At 37.1% G+C, this 20,962-nt stretch overlaps 1 protein-coding gene across 2 annotated transcripts in view; it reads right to left on the bottom strand.

The window, feature by feature from the left end:
• Positions 1 to 20,962, bottom strand: part of zfyve27 (zinc finger, FYVE domain containing 27) — a 126,049-nt gene that overhangs the window by 95,357 nt on the left and 9,730 nt on the right. For both annotated transcript variants that reach the window (XM_028795653.2, XM_028795654.2), the window contains exons 2-6: positions 18,498 to 18,722; positions 13,448 to 13,518; positions 11,498 to 11,684; positions 10,426 to 10,521; positions 6,747 to 6,859 (exon numbers count right to left, since the gene is read on the bottom strand). In XM_028795653.2, the coding sequence (XP_028651486.1) occupies positions 6,747 to 6,859; positions 10,426 to 10,521; positions 11,498 to 11,684; positions 13,448 to 13,518; positions 18,498 to 18,721 (691 nt within the window). In that variant the 5' untranslated portion in view covers position 18,722. The remainder of the gene's footprint in view (positions 1 to 6,746; positions 6,860 to 10,425; positions 10,522 to 11,497; positions 11,685 to 13,447; positions 13,519 to 18,497; positions 18,723 to 20,962) is intronic.

The raw sequence follows: 20,962 nt of genomic DNA, 5'->3' as shown, positions 1-20,962 counted from the left end.
ATCTCTAAGCAATTTAATCCCAAATGTTTTCCAGATATTAAAGACTGCATATGTTTGCGAGGGTGGAAAAAGGTGGTTCTCATGCAGAGGTCCCACAGATAAAAGATTCTCCATCTTAAAATCTCATCACTTTTTAACTCTGTAGATCTTAACTTCAATTCAGTTGTTATCTTTGATGCAAGTCTGTGTTTTACAAAACATATTAAAGCACTAACTAAAATATCATTTTTCCATTTGAAAATAAAGGGAAACTAAGATGTTTTCTAACAAAGGAGGATACAAAAAGATTCATTTGAGCCTTGATCTCCAACAGAATGGGCCACTGCAATGTATAACTTACAGAATGTTTGAATCACTTCATTGCTAAATTCCACTTAATTCAAAAGACTGCTACAGGAATGATTTTTTGAACTGTAAAATTGAGCAACATAACACCTGTTCTTAGTTCTTTGTGCTGAATTTCAGTAAAGTTTAGAGACGATTTCAATATCCATCTATTAATATATTAAGTTTTAAAATGATCTTGGTCCAAATATTCTTTAAAATTTCATTTTTGAAAACCAAAACATTACAATGGCATTCTACTCATTCTACTGCTGTTATGCACCTAAAATCTGGAATAGCCTGCCAGTAGGAATTCGCCAGGCTAATACAGTGGAGCACTTTAAAAAACTGCTGAAAACACATTATTTTAACATGGCCTTCTCATAACTTCACTGTAATTTAATCCTGATACTCTATATATCTAATTCATTATAATAACTATTCATTCAAAATCTGTACTAACCCCTACTCTCTCTTCTGTTTCCTTTTCCGGTGTCCTTTTGGTGGTGGCGCAACCACCATCTACCCAAAGCACCATGATGTTCCAACAATGATGGATGGATTAAAAGCCAGAAGTCTGTATGACCATCAGCATCAAGTGACTCTGTGAGAACCCTAACTACAAAGAGGACTATTTCATTTATGCTAGGTAGAATGCCCAGGGGGGACTGGGCGGTCTCGTGGCCTGGAACCCCTACAGATTTTATTTTTTTCTCCAGCCATCTGGAGTTTTTTTTTGTTTTTTCTGTCCACCCTGGCCATCGGACCTTACTCCTCTTCTATGTTAACTAATGTTATCTTATTTTAATTTTGTATTTTGCCTTTTATTTTTCTTTTCTTCATTATGTAAAGCACTTTGAGCTACTTTTTGTATGAAAATGTGCTATATAAATAAATGTTGTTGTTGTTGTTGTACTCAAGCAAACATATAATAATAAGATAACAGATGCAACCATTTACCTCAAAATAATTGCAAAGAAAACAAAGGAAAAATAGAAATTCAAACAAAAAAATTTAAGTAAAACAAGATTCAACCCAATCCCTAAAGAAAAAGAAGAGAAATACAGAAGCAAAAACAAAAAAAAACTCTCTTTTTTAATGATAAAACAATTAATAGCATAAGATTACCAATCACTGGCCCAAAATTTTAAAATTACACTAATTCTTGCCATTATTTAAAAAATTTTGAACATATTCTCTAACAGAGTATTTAATTTTTTTCTAATTTGAAATAATACTGAACATTGCTTACCCACTGAGTTATAGATGCCGGAATAGAATTCTTTCCGTTGAACAAAATGTCTGCAAGCTAGGCGTGTGTTGTAGGCTATTACAATCAAATTCTCCCTATGTTCTTTAAAGCAATCTGGAGTACACCAAATATAGCTGTTAATGGATAAGGAGTGATTGTAACACCTAGGCTGTTCAAGAAGTATGTAAAGATTTTTGTCCAAAATAGTATTAATTTAGTGCACTCCCAATGCATATGACCTAATACTATTTGAACCAGATGGCAATGCTTGAAGGTCTTGCCTTGAGTATCTTCTGGACAATTTTAAATGAGAAAAATGTGATTAATTAAATATATTTATTTGAATTATGGAATGCTTGGCACATATGGAACTAGAGTGCATTGTAGCATTGTATACAGGGCTGATGTCCACACCTTTTCTGATCCCTAGGATCGGTGAAAGGTAAATTTTATATACATTGTTAAAATCTTTCTCAAGTCTTCAGCAAGACTAAACAGTATGGCCTCTGGGATTGATATGGGTGCAATATGTGGAAAGGTGTGGGTTTTAGGAAAAAGGGTGTAGGTGGAAAACAAAATTTGGAGTGTAATTGCTCGTGAGATGCAAAGTGATCTGTAAGTGTCTTCATCCCTACTATTTTCCATACCTAGGCCCTACTTATGCATCTGAGCATATCAAAACATACAGTACATATTGAAATGTACACTACAATCTCAAGATGCCAATTTGCTAAATAATCCATGTTCGAAGTCAATCCTTTGCCTAAAGGGTACCAGAACTTTGAAATGATCTGCCATTTCTTGTGTAAGAGATGCCTCATCAGTCTCAAAATTTTAATTCAGGTTGAAGGTTTATCACCTCATTCTAATGGGCCTTGATTAGAGTTGCTGATTCACTGTTTTTTAGCTATCTGCAGAAAATTACAAGCATGACAATCTATATGATTTGTCACTGACCCTCCTCCATCCAGTTCCTCTTTTCAGAATTCTGCGAGGGAACTTGGTACCACTTACATATTACCAAGTTGCTACTCTAGCCCATGGGAAATGACACCACAGATACTAGAAGTCTTAAAATACAAGGATGAAAGGAATTCATCTTTTAATTAGCCTACCCAGTGCTAACTGTAAAAATGGGCATTTTCAGGCGAGTAGCTATTTTTTTAATAACCATTCCCTGAGTTATGAAGGGCAACACACTTCTCCCACATTTGGATTGAGTGTTCTCTTTTCTTTGCCATGATGATGGTTGCCTAAGGAAATGTTATCCTGTGTCTCCTCACATGTATATCTCAGTTAATCAGGAAGTCACTGATTTCAGCTGGAAAGTTCCTATACACTCCAATCAACTTAACAATGTCCCATTTAAATGGGAAACGTGCTTCAGTCACATTGTTTCACATTAATTTCCAAGGATGCCAACAATTGTGGCACATGTGTTTATGTTAAAAATATTTATTTTGTGATGATGGCTTTGTTTTTCTTTGAATGAACTTGTTTCAAATAAAAGTCAGATGTTTCTAATTTATTCAGTGCAAGATGACGGTTCTTCAGAAGTTATTTTTTTTTCTAACCCTTCTTACTAATTTTTACAAGGGGTGCCAATAATAGTCGAGGGCACTATACTTCAGTCTGACTATCGGGCAAAGATTGGAATGGAACATTTATTCCCACATTGACAAAGCTGGGGGATTATGTGTTTTGACTTCTCCAGTGCTTTCTGCACTTCCAGCCATCTCTACTAATAAGTAAGCTTAGGAATATGCAGGTGGATGAGCCTATGGTGTACTGGATAATGGACTACCTGTCGGGCAGGCCACAGTTTATGAGACTCAAGGACTGTGTTTCTGATACGGATGTAAGCAACACTGGAGCACCACAAGGAACACTCCTGTATCCTTTTCTGTTCACTCCGTACACCTGTATATTCTGAACCTGATGGAGAACTTTGTTTCTTGGTGCAGAGAGAGAACATACACCAAGGAACTGGTTATTGACTTTCACCATACCAAACAGCTTCTCGGTTTCATTACTAGTCATGAAGGGTATGTAGAGGTGGTGCGCTACAAGCACTTGGAGGGTCCACATCAATGACAGGCTGGATTGGTCTCAAAACACAAATGAACGGTACAAGAAAGGACAGAGCAGGCCCTTTTTTCTTAGGAGACTGCACTTCTTTAATGTGGGGTAATGACATCCTTCACATTTTTTACAACTCTGTCTTGGCTTGTATGATTTTCTATGCTGTCGTGTGCTTGGCTGCCAACATCACTTCAAGAAAGGCCCCCTGAACCATCAAGCTGATCAAAAAGACACACACTCTTGGCCCTCTGGAGGTAATAGTGAAGGAGAGAATGAAGACAGAACTGAGTGCCATTATAAGTAATGCTGCACATCCACTCTATCATCCACAGCCAAGTCAAATGTTTTCTTTCATTTTAACCATTCTGATGTGTACTTGAAAGGATGTTTGTTGTTTTTCAGTCAGTCAGTCATTTCCAACCCACTATTTCCTAACACAAGGTCACGGGGGTCTGCTAGAGCCAATCCCATCCAACACAGGGCGCAAGGCAGGAAACAAACCCCAGGCAGGGCGCCAGCCCACCGCAGGACACACACACACACACACACACACACACACACACACACACACACAATAGAGACATCAGTCTCAAAATTTTAAATCAGGTTGAAGGTTTATCACCTCAATCAAATGGGCCTTCATTAGAGTTGCTGATTCACTGTTTGTTAGCTATTTGCAGAAAATTACAAGGATAACAATCTATATGATTTGTCACTGACCCTCCTCCGTCCAGTTTCTCTTTTCGGAATTCTGCGAGGGAACTTGGTACCACTTACATATTACCAAGTTGCTACTCTAGCCCATGGGAAATGACACCACAGATACTAGAAGTCTTAAAATACAAGGATGAAAGGAATTCATCTTTTAATTAGCCTACCCAGTGCTAACAGTACATATTTCAAAATATGACATTGGCAACTGTGTCTTCTGACTTTGATAATGACTTTGTCTTGTTTTGCTGTCTCAAGTTTTCAGTTTTCATTATCAATTGGCCATATTTCTGTCATAATTTACAGTGACATGACATTTATTTATCTTACACTAATTGAAATTCCTCTGTTTTACTGTTTGTGTAACCTGATTTGTGTTTCAATGCAAGTAAATAATGTGTAGTTTAACGTTTGTTACTGCATTATAGTTGTAAACCTGTCTGAGTGCTCTGCATCCATACTCAAAATAAAACATCCATCCATCCATTACCCAACCTACTATATCATAACTACAGGGTCACGGGGGTCTGCTGGAGCCAATTCCAGCCAACACAGGGCGCAAGGCAGGAAACAAATCCCGGGCAGTGTGCCAGCCCACCGCAGGGCACACATACACACACACCAAGCACACAATAGGGACAATTTAGGATCGGCAATGCACCTAATCTGCATGTCTTTGGACTGTGGGAGGAAACCGGAGCACCTGGAGGCAACCCACGCAGACACGGGGAGAACATGCAAACTCCATACAGGGAGGACCCGGGAAGCGAACCCAGGTCTCCTCAGCGCTCAAATAAAACATCCATCCATACATCCATTTTCCAACCCGCTGAATCTGAACACAGGGTCACGGGGGTCTGCTGGAGCCAATCCCAGCCAATACAGGGTACAAGGCAGGAACCAATCCCGGGCAGGGTGACATGCCACCGCAGGACACACACACAAACACACCCACACACCAAGCACACACTAGGGCCAATTTAGGATTGCCAATCCACCTGACCTGCATGTCTTTGGACTGTGGGAGGAAACCGGAGCACCCGGAGGAAACCCACACAGACACGGGGAGAACATGCAAACTCCATACAGGGAGGACCCGGGAAGGGAACCCAGGTCTCCTAACTGCGAAGCAGCAGCGCTCAAATAAAACATGCAATATAAAATTAAATTCAAATTGTTATCAAAGAACCATGCTATTTTTCAAAAAGCTGCCTTCACTGCTCGGAACACAGGTGATTCTGTATTATCCAAAAAGGGATTCATTAATCTGCTTTATCTGAGAGTAGAAAGCACACATACATGAAATAATGAACTATACTGGGGTATAGTATAGTATTAGCTCATACTTAGTTATAAATACCTAAATGATCATTTTAATTTTATTTTTATATCTTCTAAATGCATAAAATGGCCATGTCTACATGCAATATGTACCAAGTTGAAGACATATGACTGGCTGTTTGGCAGATCAGACTATTTGCACTAACAAGGTCTGCAGTATTTGCTTCACAATCTGCTAAGTTTCTATGCTAAATACAGGGCTGTAATAATTGGCAATGTAATCATCTCAGCAATACTTGTTTTAAATCATAAATAATTACATTACATTTACAAAGTAGCATTATTAATCAATTAAGAATTAATACAAAGTCCAGGCTAGAAGCATGGTGAACTCAAATTAGATGAACATTCAACAACTGCCCAATCAGCTAAGTTAAATGTATATTCAAAGTACTGCATTTATTTTCATAACAGTTTTTCTTCCTATTATACAGTATAATATTTCCTATATACATTCTACTAAACCATATCCTGCAAACTTCAGTTTTTGTGAGGCCTCTGCAATCAGTCATTTCTAAGGATTTGTAATTTGCTGTTCAATAATAAATGATGATTGCTATAGAAACTGACACCAGCTATTTACAACATTAGTTTTAAACCACAGTGGAAGTTACTTTGAAGCTGAAAAATAGTCCTGGACAATATTTACCAACATTTGAAAAATCTGCAGCTATACCGCTTGTGTCTTGACATTTAAATCCAAAAAAGACATGATTCATCATTCTGCTGGGGCCACTGACCCCTGAGCAGATCCCTAGGGAACAAAAACTACAAACAGTCAATTTCAGGTATATGTTTTAAGTTCCTAATTTATCTATTAAGAAATATTCAAGGAAACATCTACTGTTTTCATGACAAAATAAAAATATGGCTGTGCCATGCTAAAACAGAACTCAAAAATTACTTCTCAAACTACTTGCTAATAAATTTGCTTATAGATTACTACAAAATATAAACACACACTCTTTCTTGTCAATCGGCTATCCATTTGCTTGCTGAACCCACTTGTTTAGTACAGAATTATCACTCAACTAACCTCGCCAAAAATCTTTGTTCCACAGAAAGAGGGCAGTGTTTCCAGCAGCCAGAACCCAGGAAAATGGGACCAGATAGAGCAAAGAAACTAATGTGAGGAGTCCTCCATAGAATCTAGAAACAAAGAGAGTGGGGACAATGATGACTTGGGGTGAAATACAGAACAAAATTAGTGAAAAAAAACATTCATAGCAATTCTTGTGTTTCTTCTCAAAAAAATTCTAGACTCAGGACTGGTTAATTGGAAACTCTAAGGCTAAAAATAATGCCAAAAAATCCAGATAATTGTCTTCAGTATTACTCAGTATATATCACTATGAAAAATAATGCAATAATCTACTGTTTTTTTCTACCACCTATACTGGTTACAGCTTCATTTTTTTCAAAATAAGTATTTATATTGCAAGCAAGTACTAAGATTTTTCATGTAAGAAAGACAGATGTTTCAAGGTAAGGAAACTCAAGTAAGGAAGACTAAAGTTTTGAGGTAAGGTACTTATATACTCACTAATTATGTTGCCTGAAAGTGGCAAGGTGTTGATTAGTGTATTAAGTAAGAGTGTCACTATAATCTGCACATGTGACAATGCAATATCCTATAAACCTACAAACATAGTTAAAAATGTGAAAAAACAAGTTCAACATAGGGTGGAATAGCGGGACACTAGTCTGGTAACTGCTAGCATGGAATTCTTCTAACTTCTCCAGGTTTTTCCTCAGTGTAGTATAGTTTTCATTGATACTTCTTAAAGATGTGCAGATATTGTAGGTTGATGGTACATTGACCTGATGCGAGTGAGTGATCATTATGATGAAGTGGCACCTTTTTCAGGATTGATGAGGCGGCATTGGAACCCTTTGGTTTTGTATTGGAATAAGTACTTTTGGAAAATTAATGAAGTTTAACACACTGGGACAGGTTGTCAGGATGACATTATGGTGCTAAGGGTGAAGGGAGAATTGCAAAAAAGCAAGACAAGAGGTGGGCCTGTCCAAAACTTGTCTTGGAAAAGAACAAGTCACACTGGTGAAAGGTAAGTGATTTCAATTACCAGTGTGGACAGATGCCCAATGGAGGGTGCAATATGCCTTGCATGTGTGCAGTATGTCCTGAAAGGCTAGCATTTAAAAATGTCAGCACAAGATAGAGAGACAGGGAAAGCCTCAGCTTGGGTGAACACATGCAATAATCTCTAAGGACAATAGGTTACTCCGCATTTGTCGAAGATATCTGATCAAATATATGTTAGAGTTGGAATTTGCATATTCTCTCCATGTTTGCATCAGTTCTTCTCTGGGTACTCCTCAAGGATGAGCAAGTAAGGCTTGCAAGCAATTCTAAATTGGTTCTGTGTGAACATGTATGTGTATTTTGGCTCTGCAAATCGAAAGTCTTTGAGTTCTTTTGACCCTGAATAAGATTAAAGGAATGCTCCACCCAAAAATGATATTTTTTGTATTTTGCTTACCCGGTGTAATAATAATAATAATTCTTTACAAGTAAATAGCGCTTTTCTCACTACTCAAAGCGCTCTCCACACAGGGAGGACCCTGGAAGTGAACCCCATAATCTCCTTACTGCAAAGCAGCAGCACTACCACTGTGCCACCTGTGAGGATAGGTGTAGTTTGCACTTGTAGCAGAGTAAAAAAATATAATCTCATGTTTTCATGAAGAAAGGAGATAAAAAAATTATGATATAACAGAAGTAAACAGTGATCAGTGCTATACAATGGCAAACACTGTGAAAAACATTCATTGAAAAAAGAGAAAAACAAAATCTCACATTACTCGTGTTGCATAATCCACATGTCAGTTGTTCAGTTGCATGCTCATAAAAGTGAAAAACAAATGCTTTATTGCTAAAATGTTGTTAAACAGTTACTTCTAGAATACTAAACATTGAACTAAAGCCTCCTGGGAGTAATTTTTTGAATTGAAGACAGGACTCTTGAGCAGTGAATGGATGTGTGCTCTTGGTATTCTGGAAGTAACTATCTACATCTATATCTATATTATATATATATATATATATATATATATATATATATATATATATATATATATATATATATATATATATATATATATATATTATATATACTGTATCTATATATATCTAATATAAAAATAAATAAAATTTTAAAGGTTGTTTCTGTTTATCACATGATTATTTATGAACCACTGGGGATAGTACCTTTATCTTGGTCAAAATCCAAAGCTTACAATATGATACGTGCTGCTGAAGCAAAAAATATGTATGCAATAAATTGAGTATAGCAGCACCTTCCATAAAGTTATCAGGGTTCACGGCTTTCTTACACCAACCAGCATAGGCAAATTTTTAGAGAAACTCATATGGCCAAGATAGAAACAAGAGCAGCTACATCTGCTGAGTGTGAAGCAAGTTGCAGAAGCTGATTATATAATAAGAAGTTGATACTAGTTTTAATGGAACGCATATGATGTGATACACTCTGGGGAATCAAAAAAGGTTGGTAGCAAAACCTCCGCGAAGTTATAGTGACGTGAAGGTGAAGAGAAGGTGACACGGCAGAAAGAAAAAGAATAGCAGAGACATCTGCTGAGCGTAAAGCAAATATCACAAGCTGATTACATTATAAGAAGGAGAAGAAGAATAACAGCTCCACTGCTCATCAAGCACATGTGGCACAGCAACCTTTTAGTACTTGCAAACTACTGGACCTGGTACCTTGATCTTGGGAGGACCAACAGTTCACATGTTTTCTAGTTTAACAACAACTTGTCTGAAGAAGGGCCCTGAGCAGCCTTGAAAGACTGCATATTGTAATCTGCTCAGTTAGCCAATAAAAGGTGTAATTCTGCTTGTCTTCTCAATACCTTAGCCAAAAAGCATGTACTATGCATGTTCCGAGCATACAACTGGATAACTCACATATGGATTATGCAACAGATAGGCTTGTTTGCTTCCTGTATGTCTTAAACTTTTTCTCTCTCTTCTCAGCAAGAAAACATCAGATTAAAAATATTTCTCTGGCACTAATACAAAGTACATTGGGCAAATAATATAACACAAATATCACATTTGGGTGGAGTACTCCTTAAAGTAGATTTGAGAATATTAAAGTATGATTTCAGAGGATTCATATCAGGCAGCAGTTTCCAAGGGTTCAGCTCATCTTGAATGGGACACTAAACACAATATAGTACCTTAGTTTTGTCAGTTAATTTAGCATAAAGTGCTAGGATTAGGAATTGAATCCTGGGACACAATACTTAAAATAATCAAAGATATAAAGCTAAGGTGAAAATTAATCTTTTTGAGAGCCACTGTTGTTTTTTTAATTTCATAATCATAATATAGCCTTAACTTTAGCCCTAATTGATTCTATATAGATCAAGAATTAATTTTTATAAACAGACATACCAGCATAGGTACAAATTAGCTCTGAATTTATTAAAAAATGGTTGAAGACTGCTTTTTCTTGCTGCAAACATTTAACAATATATTATACTCCTGAACAGTACCACCATCACATAACTATAAAATTTTACTTTGATTGTTGCACTACAATGAATGCAAGAAAATCATCCCAATAAAGGACTAGACAGTAAAAAGACAGGTACTGACCTTTAAAGTGGTTATTTATTGCTTCAAAGCAAGTAAGGTAGCATTACTATGTATCACTGGTACTCACAAAAAGGAGATGCTATGGTCTTCCCAGTATAGTACTCGATACACAGATACAGCAGAAAAGCACGCTCTTGATAAGATGTCCTCCAGTTGCCGCAGACTAGGAAGCAACAAGATACATTTTTTGAAAACTACAAAACAGAAATGTAAACTTTATCTATCTTACAAAAATTACACAGTGGATCATTATTTGGTACTAACAGACTATTTAACCTGAGGACAATGTCTAAGGGTTCAAATTTAATTAGACGAAATACAATGAATGACCTAAAATGGTGAAAATATAAGCAGTAAACTTCCAGAGGTTTAAGTTTAGCTCAGCAAAAACTGAAAAAATGAAATATCAGAATATTACAAAATGGGCCTTCTTCAGGGAACAATGAATAGGTTACAACCTACAGGTGTTCTGCACCAGTTAAAGTAAATTAAGCCTTGCAAGTTGAAGCAAACAGTTTGTACCGGTGTCCCAACGTCTGTTGATTAAAACCCTCCGTCTGACTTAAAGCCGAGTTGGAACAGACTGTGTTACCAAACCCTCTGATGTAATACTTGGACAGTATTCCAGCGATAATGGCAAAAAACGGAAATTAACCAATGAAATGAGACAGCATTATTATCCTTAGAAAAAAAATGTAAAATAAAAGATGCAGAACATCTGTAGGTTGTAACCTATAAGTTGTTCCCTGAAGAGGACCCATTTGTAATATTCTCATATTTCATACTTTTCAGTTTTTGTTAACCTAAACTTTAAATTTAATCCTTTGGCAGTTTACTGCTTACCTTTACACAATTTTAGGTCATTAATTGCATTTCAACTCATTAAATTTGAAGAAAAACTAGAAAAACTGAGGTGTTCTAAAACTTATGACTGGTAGTGTATGTGAACTGCACACAATATAATGGTACAATGATTTTCATTGTACGAAATGTACCTTCTAAACTTTGTTTTTCACAATGCAATGACCAAGACTATCAATTATTTCTGTAAGAGACATGGACATTTCAGCCTTCTTAACAAGAGTACACTAATACTCAAAAGTATTTGAAAATAGGCAAATCCCACTTCCAATACTCACATGCCTTTGACCTCCAACAGAGCCTCCTGCCTAGTAAGACGCACAGTCTTTAGATCTTGCCGTTCAACTGTGTAATGCTTCCTTCTTTGTAACTGCTGCTCTGGAAGACTTCCTCTTCCACATTCTTGCAAGTATCCAAGGACTGCTGGAGTGGAGATGCACAATACTGAGAAGGAGAACCAGGCAACTGTAAAGCAAAAAACAGAGGAACTTGAAGAGAAAAATCCAATCAAAGATCTTCAAAGCAAATAAAATAAAAAAGAATGCATTTTATATCTAGCATAACATTGAGAATGGATCCCACTTTTTAATTGCCCAGTTAACTGCTCTAGCCTCACAATTTTGCACCAGCAAAATCCTGGCACCATGACAGTCTATAATTATTCCAAAATAACAGAGCTTGATAGATCATACTCATTCAAGGAAAAGACTTATGATGGGCAGGGCTAAATTAATTAATGACTGATTTTCCAGTGCTGTTCTCTCACAGCTCCATAGTCCAGGGTTCAAGTCCAAGGGCCAGTTATCATCTGTGCAGACTTGTATATTCTCTCCATGTCTACATGGATTTTCCTCTGGATAATCAGATTTTCATCCAGCATTTCAAAGATGTGTGTGATAGGATAACGCAATCATACATTGTCAGGGGTATGAATGAGAGTGCCTTTCAATAGACCGGTGAACTATATAGGATGGATTTGTATGTTACATTCAATGTTGCAGACTGCAGATCACTGCTACCCTGAACTAGATAAGCAGGTTAGAAAATAATTTGATATTTTGTTTTTTCTTTAAGAGACTGAAATACACGATGATCCAAAACAAATAGGTTTACGGGGTTATTAGTGTGATGTGCACTGTGAGTACAGTGAGAGTGTTACCTGCATATGTAATCAACATGGAAAATGATAACTACTGTAACAGAAATGACTATATTATCTACAGTGAAGAATTAACTTTCTCCCATAATCTAATACTGTATATAAAGCAGAATGTGTGTGTGTATGTGTGTGCCCAGCATGCAAAGCCACCACATAGATTTGTAGAGGAGGGGAAGGCCGTAGGCTTTGTTTCTTTCCAAAATTCAACTCCTGTTTATGTTTATCCATTATTCAAGTCCACACTGATTAAACTATCTTCATCAAATTTCGCAGTTTTCCCATTTGTAGAATGCAAGACCACTGGCTATGTTTCCTTCCAAAATTCTCTCAGTGGCCCTTACCTGAAGCAATGTCATGTACCCCTGCTAGTAAAAGATAAAATTAATTTTAAAAATGTACATAACTAGGACAATAAACATCCATTTTCTTACATTATAATAAACTACATTTTTATGCTAGTTTTCTTACAAACACTTCCTCTCAAAAAAACTGAATACATACAGTGTATCAGGAAGTAAAATATATTATTTAAAATGTCATGGCTTGTGCAAATCAGCATGATGAAAGTGTTAAAATTATAAAAGACTAGCTATGCTACCCATCTAAGATGGGTTGAAATCTAAATAATCAAACGGGACCTCCAATATTTTATTTAATAAATGGGTAGACCATTTGTTCTGATTTAATATTGCGCACCTGATACCTTCCCCTTGCGGAAGACATTTCCTCTTCGGATAAAGCCACCAATTTCCTCTAGAGACTTCCTCTCAGTGTTGCTCACTGTACGGACCACTCTTATAGTTCAACTGTTTTGCTGGGAAAATGAAGCAGTGGTCGCTATTACATGGTCAAGTTTAGCAACTCTACCCTAGGCATGCGTGGGTTTTGGTTTCCCGACATGCGGGTTAGTTTATTGTTATTTTCACTTATCTTGTTTACTTTTGCACAGTTTTAGATGTATTTATAATAATATTAGTAGTGTCACAATCCACAAGTTCAATTAATGACGAGATTTTCAGATGTGGTGTCAATGTTTGTTGGGGACAACTCATATGAGCAAAATTCTCACCTTCATTAAGAGTTAGGAAAATAACATTGAGTGTGAAACAGCATAGCAGTGAAAAGACAGGTGTCCTCCACCTAAAAAGAAATAAGAAGATATAAAATTTAGAATAAAAGGCTTTATATGGCATTTTCAGAATTTTTAAAGTGTTAATCAAAATACAGTGACTGAAAGAATCATTCTGCCTGTGTAAGCAAACCTGAAAAATACATTGTAAAAATTGTGTTTATGAATTGTCAGAATTTTCATTATAGGTACACACTAAGGGGAAGGTTTTGAACGTAAACAAGAGAAATAGCAGAGCCCAAGTGTGCTTCCATTTGCCCATAGCAGTAAAATGTCACTGACAGATATCTGAATGATGTACTGATAAGCCCATCTAAAAACAATTTCAAATTGTATGAAAAAGTAAGTACACTTTTTTTTCTAGTTTAACGTAATGTAAATGGACATATCTGATCTTCATTTAAACAGTATGTTTTAATAAAGATGATATAAATGAAAAAGAACAATTATTTACTCAAAGAAAAATGAACAGATATGTAATTTCTGTCTGTTGAAAAAGTAAGTACACTCTTGGCTCTAGATCTGGTATTACCGCTTTGGCAGAACAAACCTCTAGCAGGCATTTCTTATAACTGTCATCAACAAATGTTTCCCACTTCTCATACAGAGTGTAATGTTTGAGGTGTGTCTTGAGTGCACAGCCTGTTTTAAATCCCACAACAGCATTTTGATGGGATTCAGTTCTGGGCTTAGACTTGGCCATTCCAAAACCCTGCCTTACTTTCTTCTCAGCCGTTCCTTGGTGGATATACAGATATGTTTACGGTCATCGTCATGTTGCAAGGTACACTTTTGGTTCAGCTTCAATATTCTAACAGATGGTCTCACATTATCCTCAAGCACCCTCTGGTACAAGAAAGAATTTACAGTAGATTCTATGATGGTGAGATGCCCAAACCCTGATGCAAAGCAGCCCCAAACTAAAACATTACTACCACCATGCTTTACAGTTAGTAAGAGGTTCAACCAGGCCAATGCCATCTTTGGTTTTTGCCCAGCAAAATGTCCAGAGCACATTGTTCCAAAAGTCCTGATCTTTGCCAGGGTGTTCAATGGCAAATTTTAGTCTTGCCTTAATGTTCTTTCTACACCTTCCTATGTACAGTAATCCCTCCTCGATCACGGGCGTTGCGTTCCAGAACCCCCTGCGAAAGGTGAAAATCCGCAAAGTAGAAACCATATGTTTATATGGTTATTTTTATATTGTCATGCTTGGGTCACAGATTTGCACAGAAACACAGGAGGTTGTAGAGAGACAGGAACTTTATTCAAATACTGCAAACAAACATTTGTCTCTTTTTCAAAAGTTTAAACTGTGCTCCATAACAAGACAGAGATGACAGTTCCGTCTCACAATTAAAAGAATGCAAACTCTTCAAAGGAGTGCGCGTCAGGAGCAGAGAATGTCAGAAAGAGAGATAAAAGCAAACAATCAGAAATCAATAGGGCTGTTCAGGAGCAGAGAATGTCAGAGAGAGTAAGAGAGACAGAGAAAAACAAACAATTAAAAATCAATATGTGCCGTTCAAGCTTTTAAGTATGCGAAGCACCGTGTGGGAAGCATGTCGCTTGACAAACCAGCTGCAAGAAAGGGAGCAACGTGAAGATAATCTTTCAGCATTTTTAGATGAGCATCCGTATCGTCTAGGGGTGCGAACAGCCCCCCTGCTCACACCCCCTCCATCAGGAGCACAGAATGTCAGAGCAAGAGAGAGAGAGAGAAAGGCAAACAATCAAAAATCAATACGTGCTGTTTGATCTTTTAAGTATGCGAAGCACCATGCAGGAAGCATATCACTTGACAAAGCAGCCACATTTAAGCCCAGCAAGGAAGAGAGCAATGTGAAGGTAATCTTTCAGTGTTTTTTGAGGAGCGGCCATATCTTCTAGGGGTGTGAACAGCCCCCGTGCTCACAATATATTTGAGGAGTTTTACTTAATAGGTAATACGCGCTCTTGTTGGGTAGCTTCTCAGCCATCTGCCAATAGCGTCCCTTGTATGAAATCAACTGGGCAAACCAACTGAGGAAGCATGTACCAGAAATTAAAAGACCCATTGTCCGCAGAAATCCGTGAACCAGCAAAAAATCTGCGATATATATTTAAATATGCTTACATATAAAATCCGCAATAGAGTGAAGCCGCGAAAGTCGAAGCGCGATATAGCGAGGGATTACTGTAAATCTAACTTGTACAGCTTCCTTCTAATGTTAGACTCATGAATTTTGACATCAATAGTGAAAAGCGCTATATGTAAGTCCCATGATTAAATTCTGTGGTTCTTAGAGACTTGCTTCACCATCTTGCATTCTGGCCTTGGGCTGAAAACACTGGGGCAGCCTAACCTGGAGAAGTTGGCATTTGTAGATTATCACACAAACAGTGTGATGCTTAATTCCCACTTGTCTGAAGATCTTTTTTTATGTCCCATGCCAGACTCAGCAACATTTATAATCTGGAGGCCTCTGAGAGCTCTTTTGATCTAGGCATAGTGATAACACACACTTCAACAACAAACAGCGTACCAAACTAAATGTCTGATATTTAAATAAGACAGGTTCCTCCAAGATCCTCTCTAATGATGCTCTACTCATTTGCACCTGATCGGGTGCACCCGATTCTAATTTTAGATACGGTACTTGAAGTAGTGACAATTGTACTTACTTTTTTCCACATGCAAAATTTGCATTTACGTTTATTTAAGTTATCCAATGGACTGACATTTTTTATAATATACAGTATCACCTTTATCAGTAGATACTATTTAAATTAAGATCAAATTATGATATGTCAACATATGCTAAAAAAGGAAAAAAAAACATTTCATGGGATGTACCTACTTATTCATATGACTGTACAAAATACAATACATGAAAAAAGCAGGAACATAAACACTAATATCATGTACTGGCACATAGCTTTGAAATGTGCATATGCTGTTTTGAATCGCAGATGCTCATGGTACAGCAAGGCAGTGAGAAATGTGTTCTGCGCAATTTGAAACTGTTAAAATAAGGCACTGGATGTGCATGTAATTCATAAGATTAAGACTTAACTTTCATTTTTGCATTATTATTTCGTAATATTAAAAAAATACTGTTGCATGTCGCCCTTACCAAAGTGGCGCCTGAGGCGATTGCCTCATTTCCTCACCCAATGTGCTAAAGCTGACTGTATGTTGCACAATGCAGGCCACACTTCAGTTCCCTAACAGCAATATGCTATATTTTTATTGACCTTACATTGTGTAGATTTTATGGGAAGTAATTAGTTATTGTGGTTAACTATAAAAAAGCATGACCTTCTGTTTAGTTTTATTCTACAGCACTTTCATAGCCAAAATTTGTATATTATATATACTGTATTTGTATATCCATTAATCAATTTTCTTAACCCACTTAATCCAATTTACAGTTGTGTGGAAGAGCACTGCAAGTGGATTCAACCAGTCCATGGCATGGTACACTGACTTTCACAAGACCAATTTAGGTCCTCCAATTAGCCTCACAAGCACATTTTTGGGAAGGGGAAGAAAAAAAATGTTGAGTATGTTTGTATTCTAAGATATTTTCATTAGGTTACTAATAAAGGCATCCACATGATTTAATAAATATCATCAGAAAGACAGTACAATATACTGTATGTAAAGTTGTTTTAATGACATTTTAAGACATCCTTATATAGTATGAACTGTAACTTTAAAAAAATTCAAAATAGACTGCAGTTTATTATACAAATTATTTTGATGAAATCTTTATTTTAAAATAGATGCTTATAAAATATGCTAAATGTTATTTGCCATTGTTTATGAACCTGGACGGAGGCAGAAATAATTTTAGCCACAGGGATGGAGCACTGGAATACATTTTTAAAGTGTGTTATAATTCTGAACCTAACTGAATATGTCTGATAAAAAAAGTACTGATTGGCAGTGTCACACATTGCTTTAAGTTAAAAAGGCACAAACTAAACTGAAAGTGACAAAGATGGGTAACAGCAAAAAAAAAAGGCTGTCAATTGCTACTATTTACTACTATCCATCCATCCATTTTCCAACCCGCTGAATCCGAACACAGGGTCACGGGGGTCTGCTGAAGCCAATCCCAGCCAACACAGGGCACAAGGCAGGGAACCAATCCTGGGCAGGGTGCCAACCCACCACAGGACACACACAAACACACCCACACACCAAGCACACCCTAGGGCCAATTTAGAATCGACAATCCACCTAACCTGCATGTCTTTGGACTGTGGGAGGAAACCGGAGCGCCCGGAGGAAACCCACGCAGACACGGGGAGAACATGCAAACTCCACGCAGGGAGGACCCGGGAATCAAACCCAGGTCCCCAGGTGTCCCAACTGCGAGGCAGCAGCGATACCCACTGCGCCACCGTGCCGCCCATTATTTACTACTACGTAAAGCTTAATGTGCATTTGTGTGTGAGTTTGTTCAAAATGCTGTTCCACAACACTGAACTTATCTCCTCCAACTTTTACCCAGATTTTTTCATTTGGACAGGAAAGACCATACACTATTTTTCCATTACAAAATTTAGTTGCTGTTCCCTTCATTGGGCGGTGCTAGGTACACCTGCTTGTGTCTGTCAGGTACACAAACCCACATGGTTGAGCCTATCTCCACCAAATTTTGCACAACTTCCCTATTTGCACAAGAGAATAGTACAGGCTGTTTTATTCTAATACACTGCTAATACACTATATAAAATAGTACAGTATGAGAGTAAAAGGTATAGTATTCTCAAAAAACACATCAAAGCAATTTCTCCATCATCCTTATTATCATCATCATCATCTTCATCACCATTGCATCTGATCATCAAGAGGGTACCTTTAGCAGAAACTTCTAAGGCTGAATGCCTTCCCTTATGCCAACCTCTTTTAATTGCTTTTTACAACAAACAACATGTATGGTGACTTTACTCTAACCCCATTTTACAAGAATAACATTCACTAAAGCAGTTCTCTCACCTTAGCAGATATTTTATCATCTCCCAGGCATCTGTAACAGGCTCAAGAAAAATCTCTATCCTCTTGAAAGAAATGACCAAATTGAAGAGATCAAAAGTCTGTGCTTTTGAAGCGTATATATCTGGCGCGTCAGTGATGCTTACTCCCTGAGTTGACTCTTTTATCTCACTGGGTAGAGGACTTCCTGACTGTAGCTCCAAAGCTACAACAGTGCCAGAATGCATCCTGTAAGAGATCAATAAGGATACACGTCAGAATTTTGAGTTTTTTTTAGAAATACATTCCATAGGCAATGCAAACCTTGCATTTATCCATTGATCCCTTCTTCAAATTAGCTTTTTCCACTACAGGATCACAGGAGGCATATTTCAGAGGTATTGAACACAAGAAACTATATGGCACATAAGTCAAAGAATAGCACTTTCGCTCACACCAAACTTTCGATCAAATATCCAGTATGGGAATACAAACAAGGATTGGGTGTCTTAACAGATGCAATAACAATATAGCATAATATTAAAAAATATTTACAGTTGGCCATGTGATCTTTTTACAATAGAATGCTAGTTTTTGCCTCTGCTTGCTTTTCAAAAAAGGTATTTAACTACAGTCCTGTGAAAAAGAATTCTTTCAATTCTGAGGTTTTACATATCAGGACAAAAATGTATAACGCCGTCCGCAGAATTCACACTATAACATGGCGTACAGACAAAAGTGGAAATGTTCGTACACACAAAAAAATCCAGATGCATAAATCTGTGCATTCACCAACTTTCATTCCTTCATTCTTCCATTACGTAAATCCCGGTTTGCGTGAAAAGTAACGCACGTGCCAGCTGCCCCGCCCCAACTCCTCCCAGAATTACACCTCTGTGAATATGCAAATCAATATAAATTGCCCTTAAGCTCAGCCTTCTGTGAAAAGACAATGGCAAAAGCGCGGGGGAAAATAGAAGAATTTCAGCGAATATGAAGTGGAGGCAAGGAAAAACATACTATTTGTTAGTTTAAACAGTGGTATAAACAACAAAAGAAAGTTGATTGAGTGACATAGAGTGTCGGAGAAACTCTAAAGCTCAAGTTCACAAAGTCGCACAGTGCCCGAAATAAAAAAAGAAGTTGTCACATATCAAAGTCGCCTTGAAAAGGCGAGTCGTAGCCCACTGTATGAGTGTCATATGAAAGCTTATTAGGGTACAGAGAAAAAAAAATAGGCACACAGTGGTAAAAAAGCACAAAATGTCAACTTTAATCTCGAAATTTCCACTTTAATCACGTAGTTTATTTTGTCATTAAAGTAGAACATCATAAACTTCATCTTAAAATCGTTTAATATACTAGTTTCTCAAATCCCATCGTAACTAAAGTAGCATGTTAAATACTTTGTTTTGTATTTGATCTTCTATGTGCGCTATGTGTGTGAATCACTACGTGCTTCCGGGCTTTCTCTTCCTCCGACAGGACACAGAATCCATTACATTCATAATATTACAGCTCTCTGAATAATTAAAATACTGAGATGTATACGTGATATCATTTTCATGATGATAGGAATGAAAGCATGTTATTAAACATGGGAACACGGTGGCGCAGTGATTGTTCATGTATCACGCAAGATGCTTGCTGCGCCGTGCGTGACCTTCAATGAAATACTTTATTGCACCAGTACTGTCTCTTTCAAACGTACTAACCCCCGAGCGGAGAACTTGCGTACGCCAGGGTTGGAGCTACCATGAAAATGTGCGTGGCTTTACGCCAAGTTTAGGTTTTATACATCGCGATTTGAGCATGGAAACATTCATACGCAACATTTTTGTGTGTACGCACTGTTTATACATGAGTTTAATAAAATAATAATAAAAATAATAAAAATAAAAATAATAATTTTTAGTTTAATAAAACTAAAAATAAAAAGGTCATAAAACTAGGTAAACACAACATCAGATGAAATACAATACCTGACATATTACAACGTGTCATTATTTATTTAACAAAAAGTAATCCAAAATGCAGAAACAGTGTGTGAAAAATTAAGTACACCCTTACTGCTTCTATAGGAATTAAATAATTGATCATCAGCAAGTGTGACCACCTTTAAAAAAGCAGAAGTTCTGTCAGTTTGCTGGTCTGGAGCATTCAGGTGTGTGTTAACATAATGCCAAGGAGGCAATCATCCTGGAAAAGCAATCGTTGCTGCCCATCAATTTGGGAAGGGTTATTAGGCCATTTCCAAACATTTTGAAGTCCATCATTTTACAGTAAGAAACATTATTCACAATAGGAAAACATACAAGACAGTTGCCAGTCTTCCAGAGGTGGATGTCCCAGCAAATCCACCTCAAGACCGTGCAGTGCTCAGAGAAACTGCAAAAAACCTAAGAGCTACATTTTAGACACCATAGGCCTCATTTAGCACATTGAATGTTACAGTTCATGACAGTACAATTAGAAAAAGACTGAATAAG

This window comes from Erpetoichthys calabaricus, chromosome 2 (assembly GCF_900747795.2).
Source record: "Erpetoichthys calabaricus chromosome 2, fErpCal1.3, whole genome shotgun sequence".
Taxonomy (NCBI): Eukaryota; Metazoa; Chordata; class Cladistia; order Polypteriformes; family Polypteridae; genus Erpetoichthys; species Erpetoichthys calabaricus.
The sequence above is the reverse complement of the archived record's forward strand: the minus strand, read 5'-3'. Positions and strand labels throughout refer to the sequence as shown.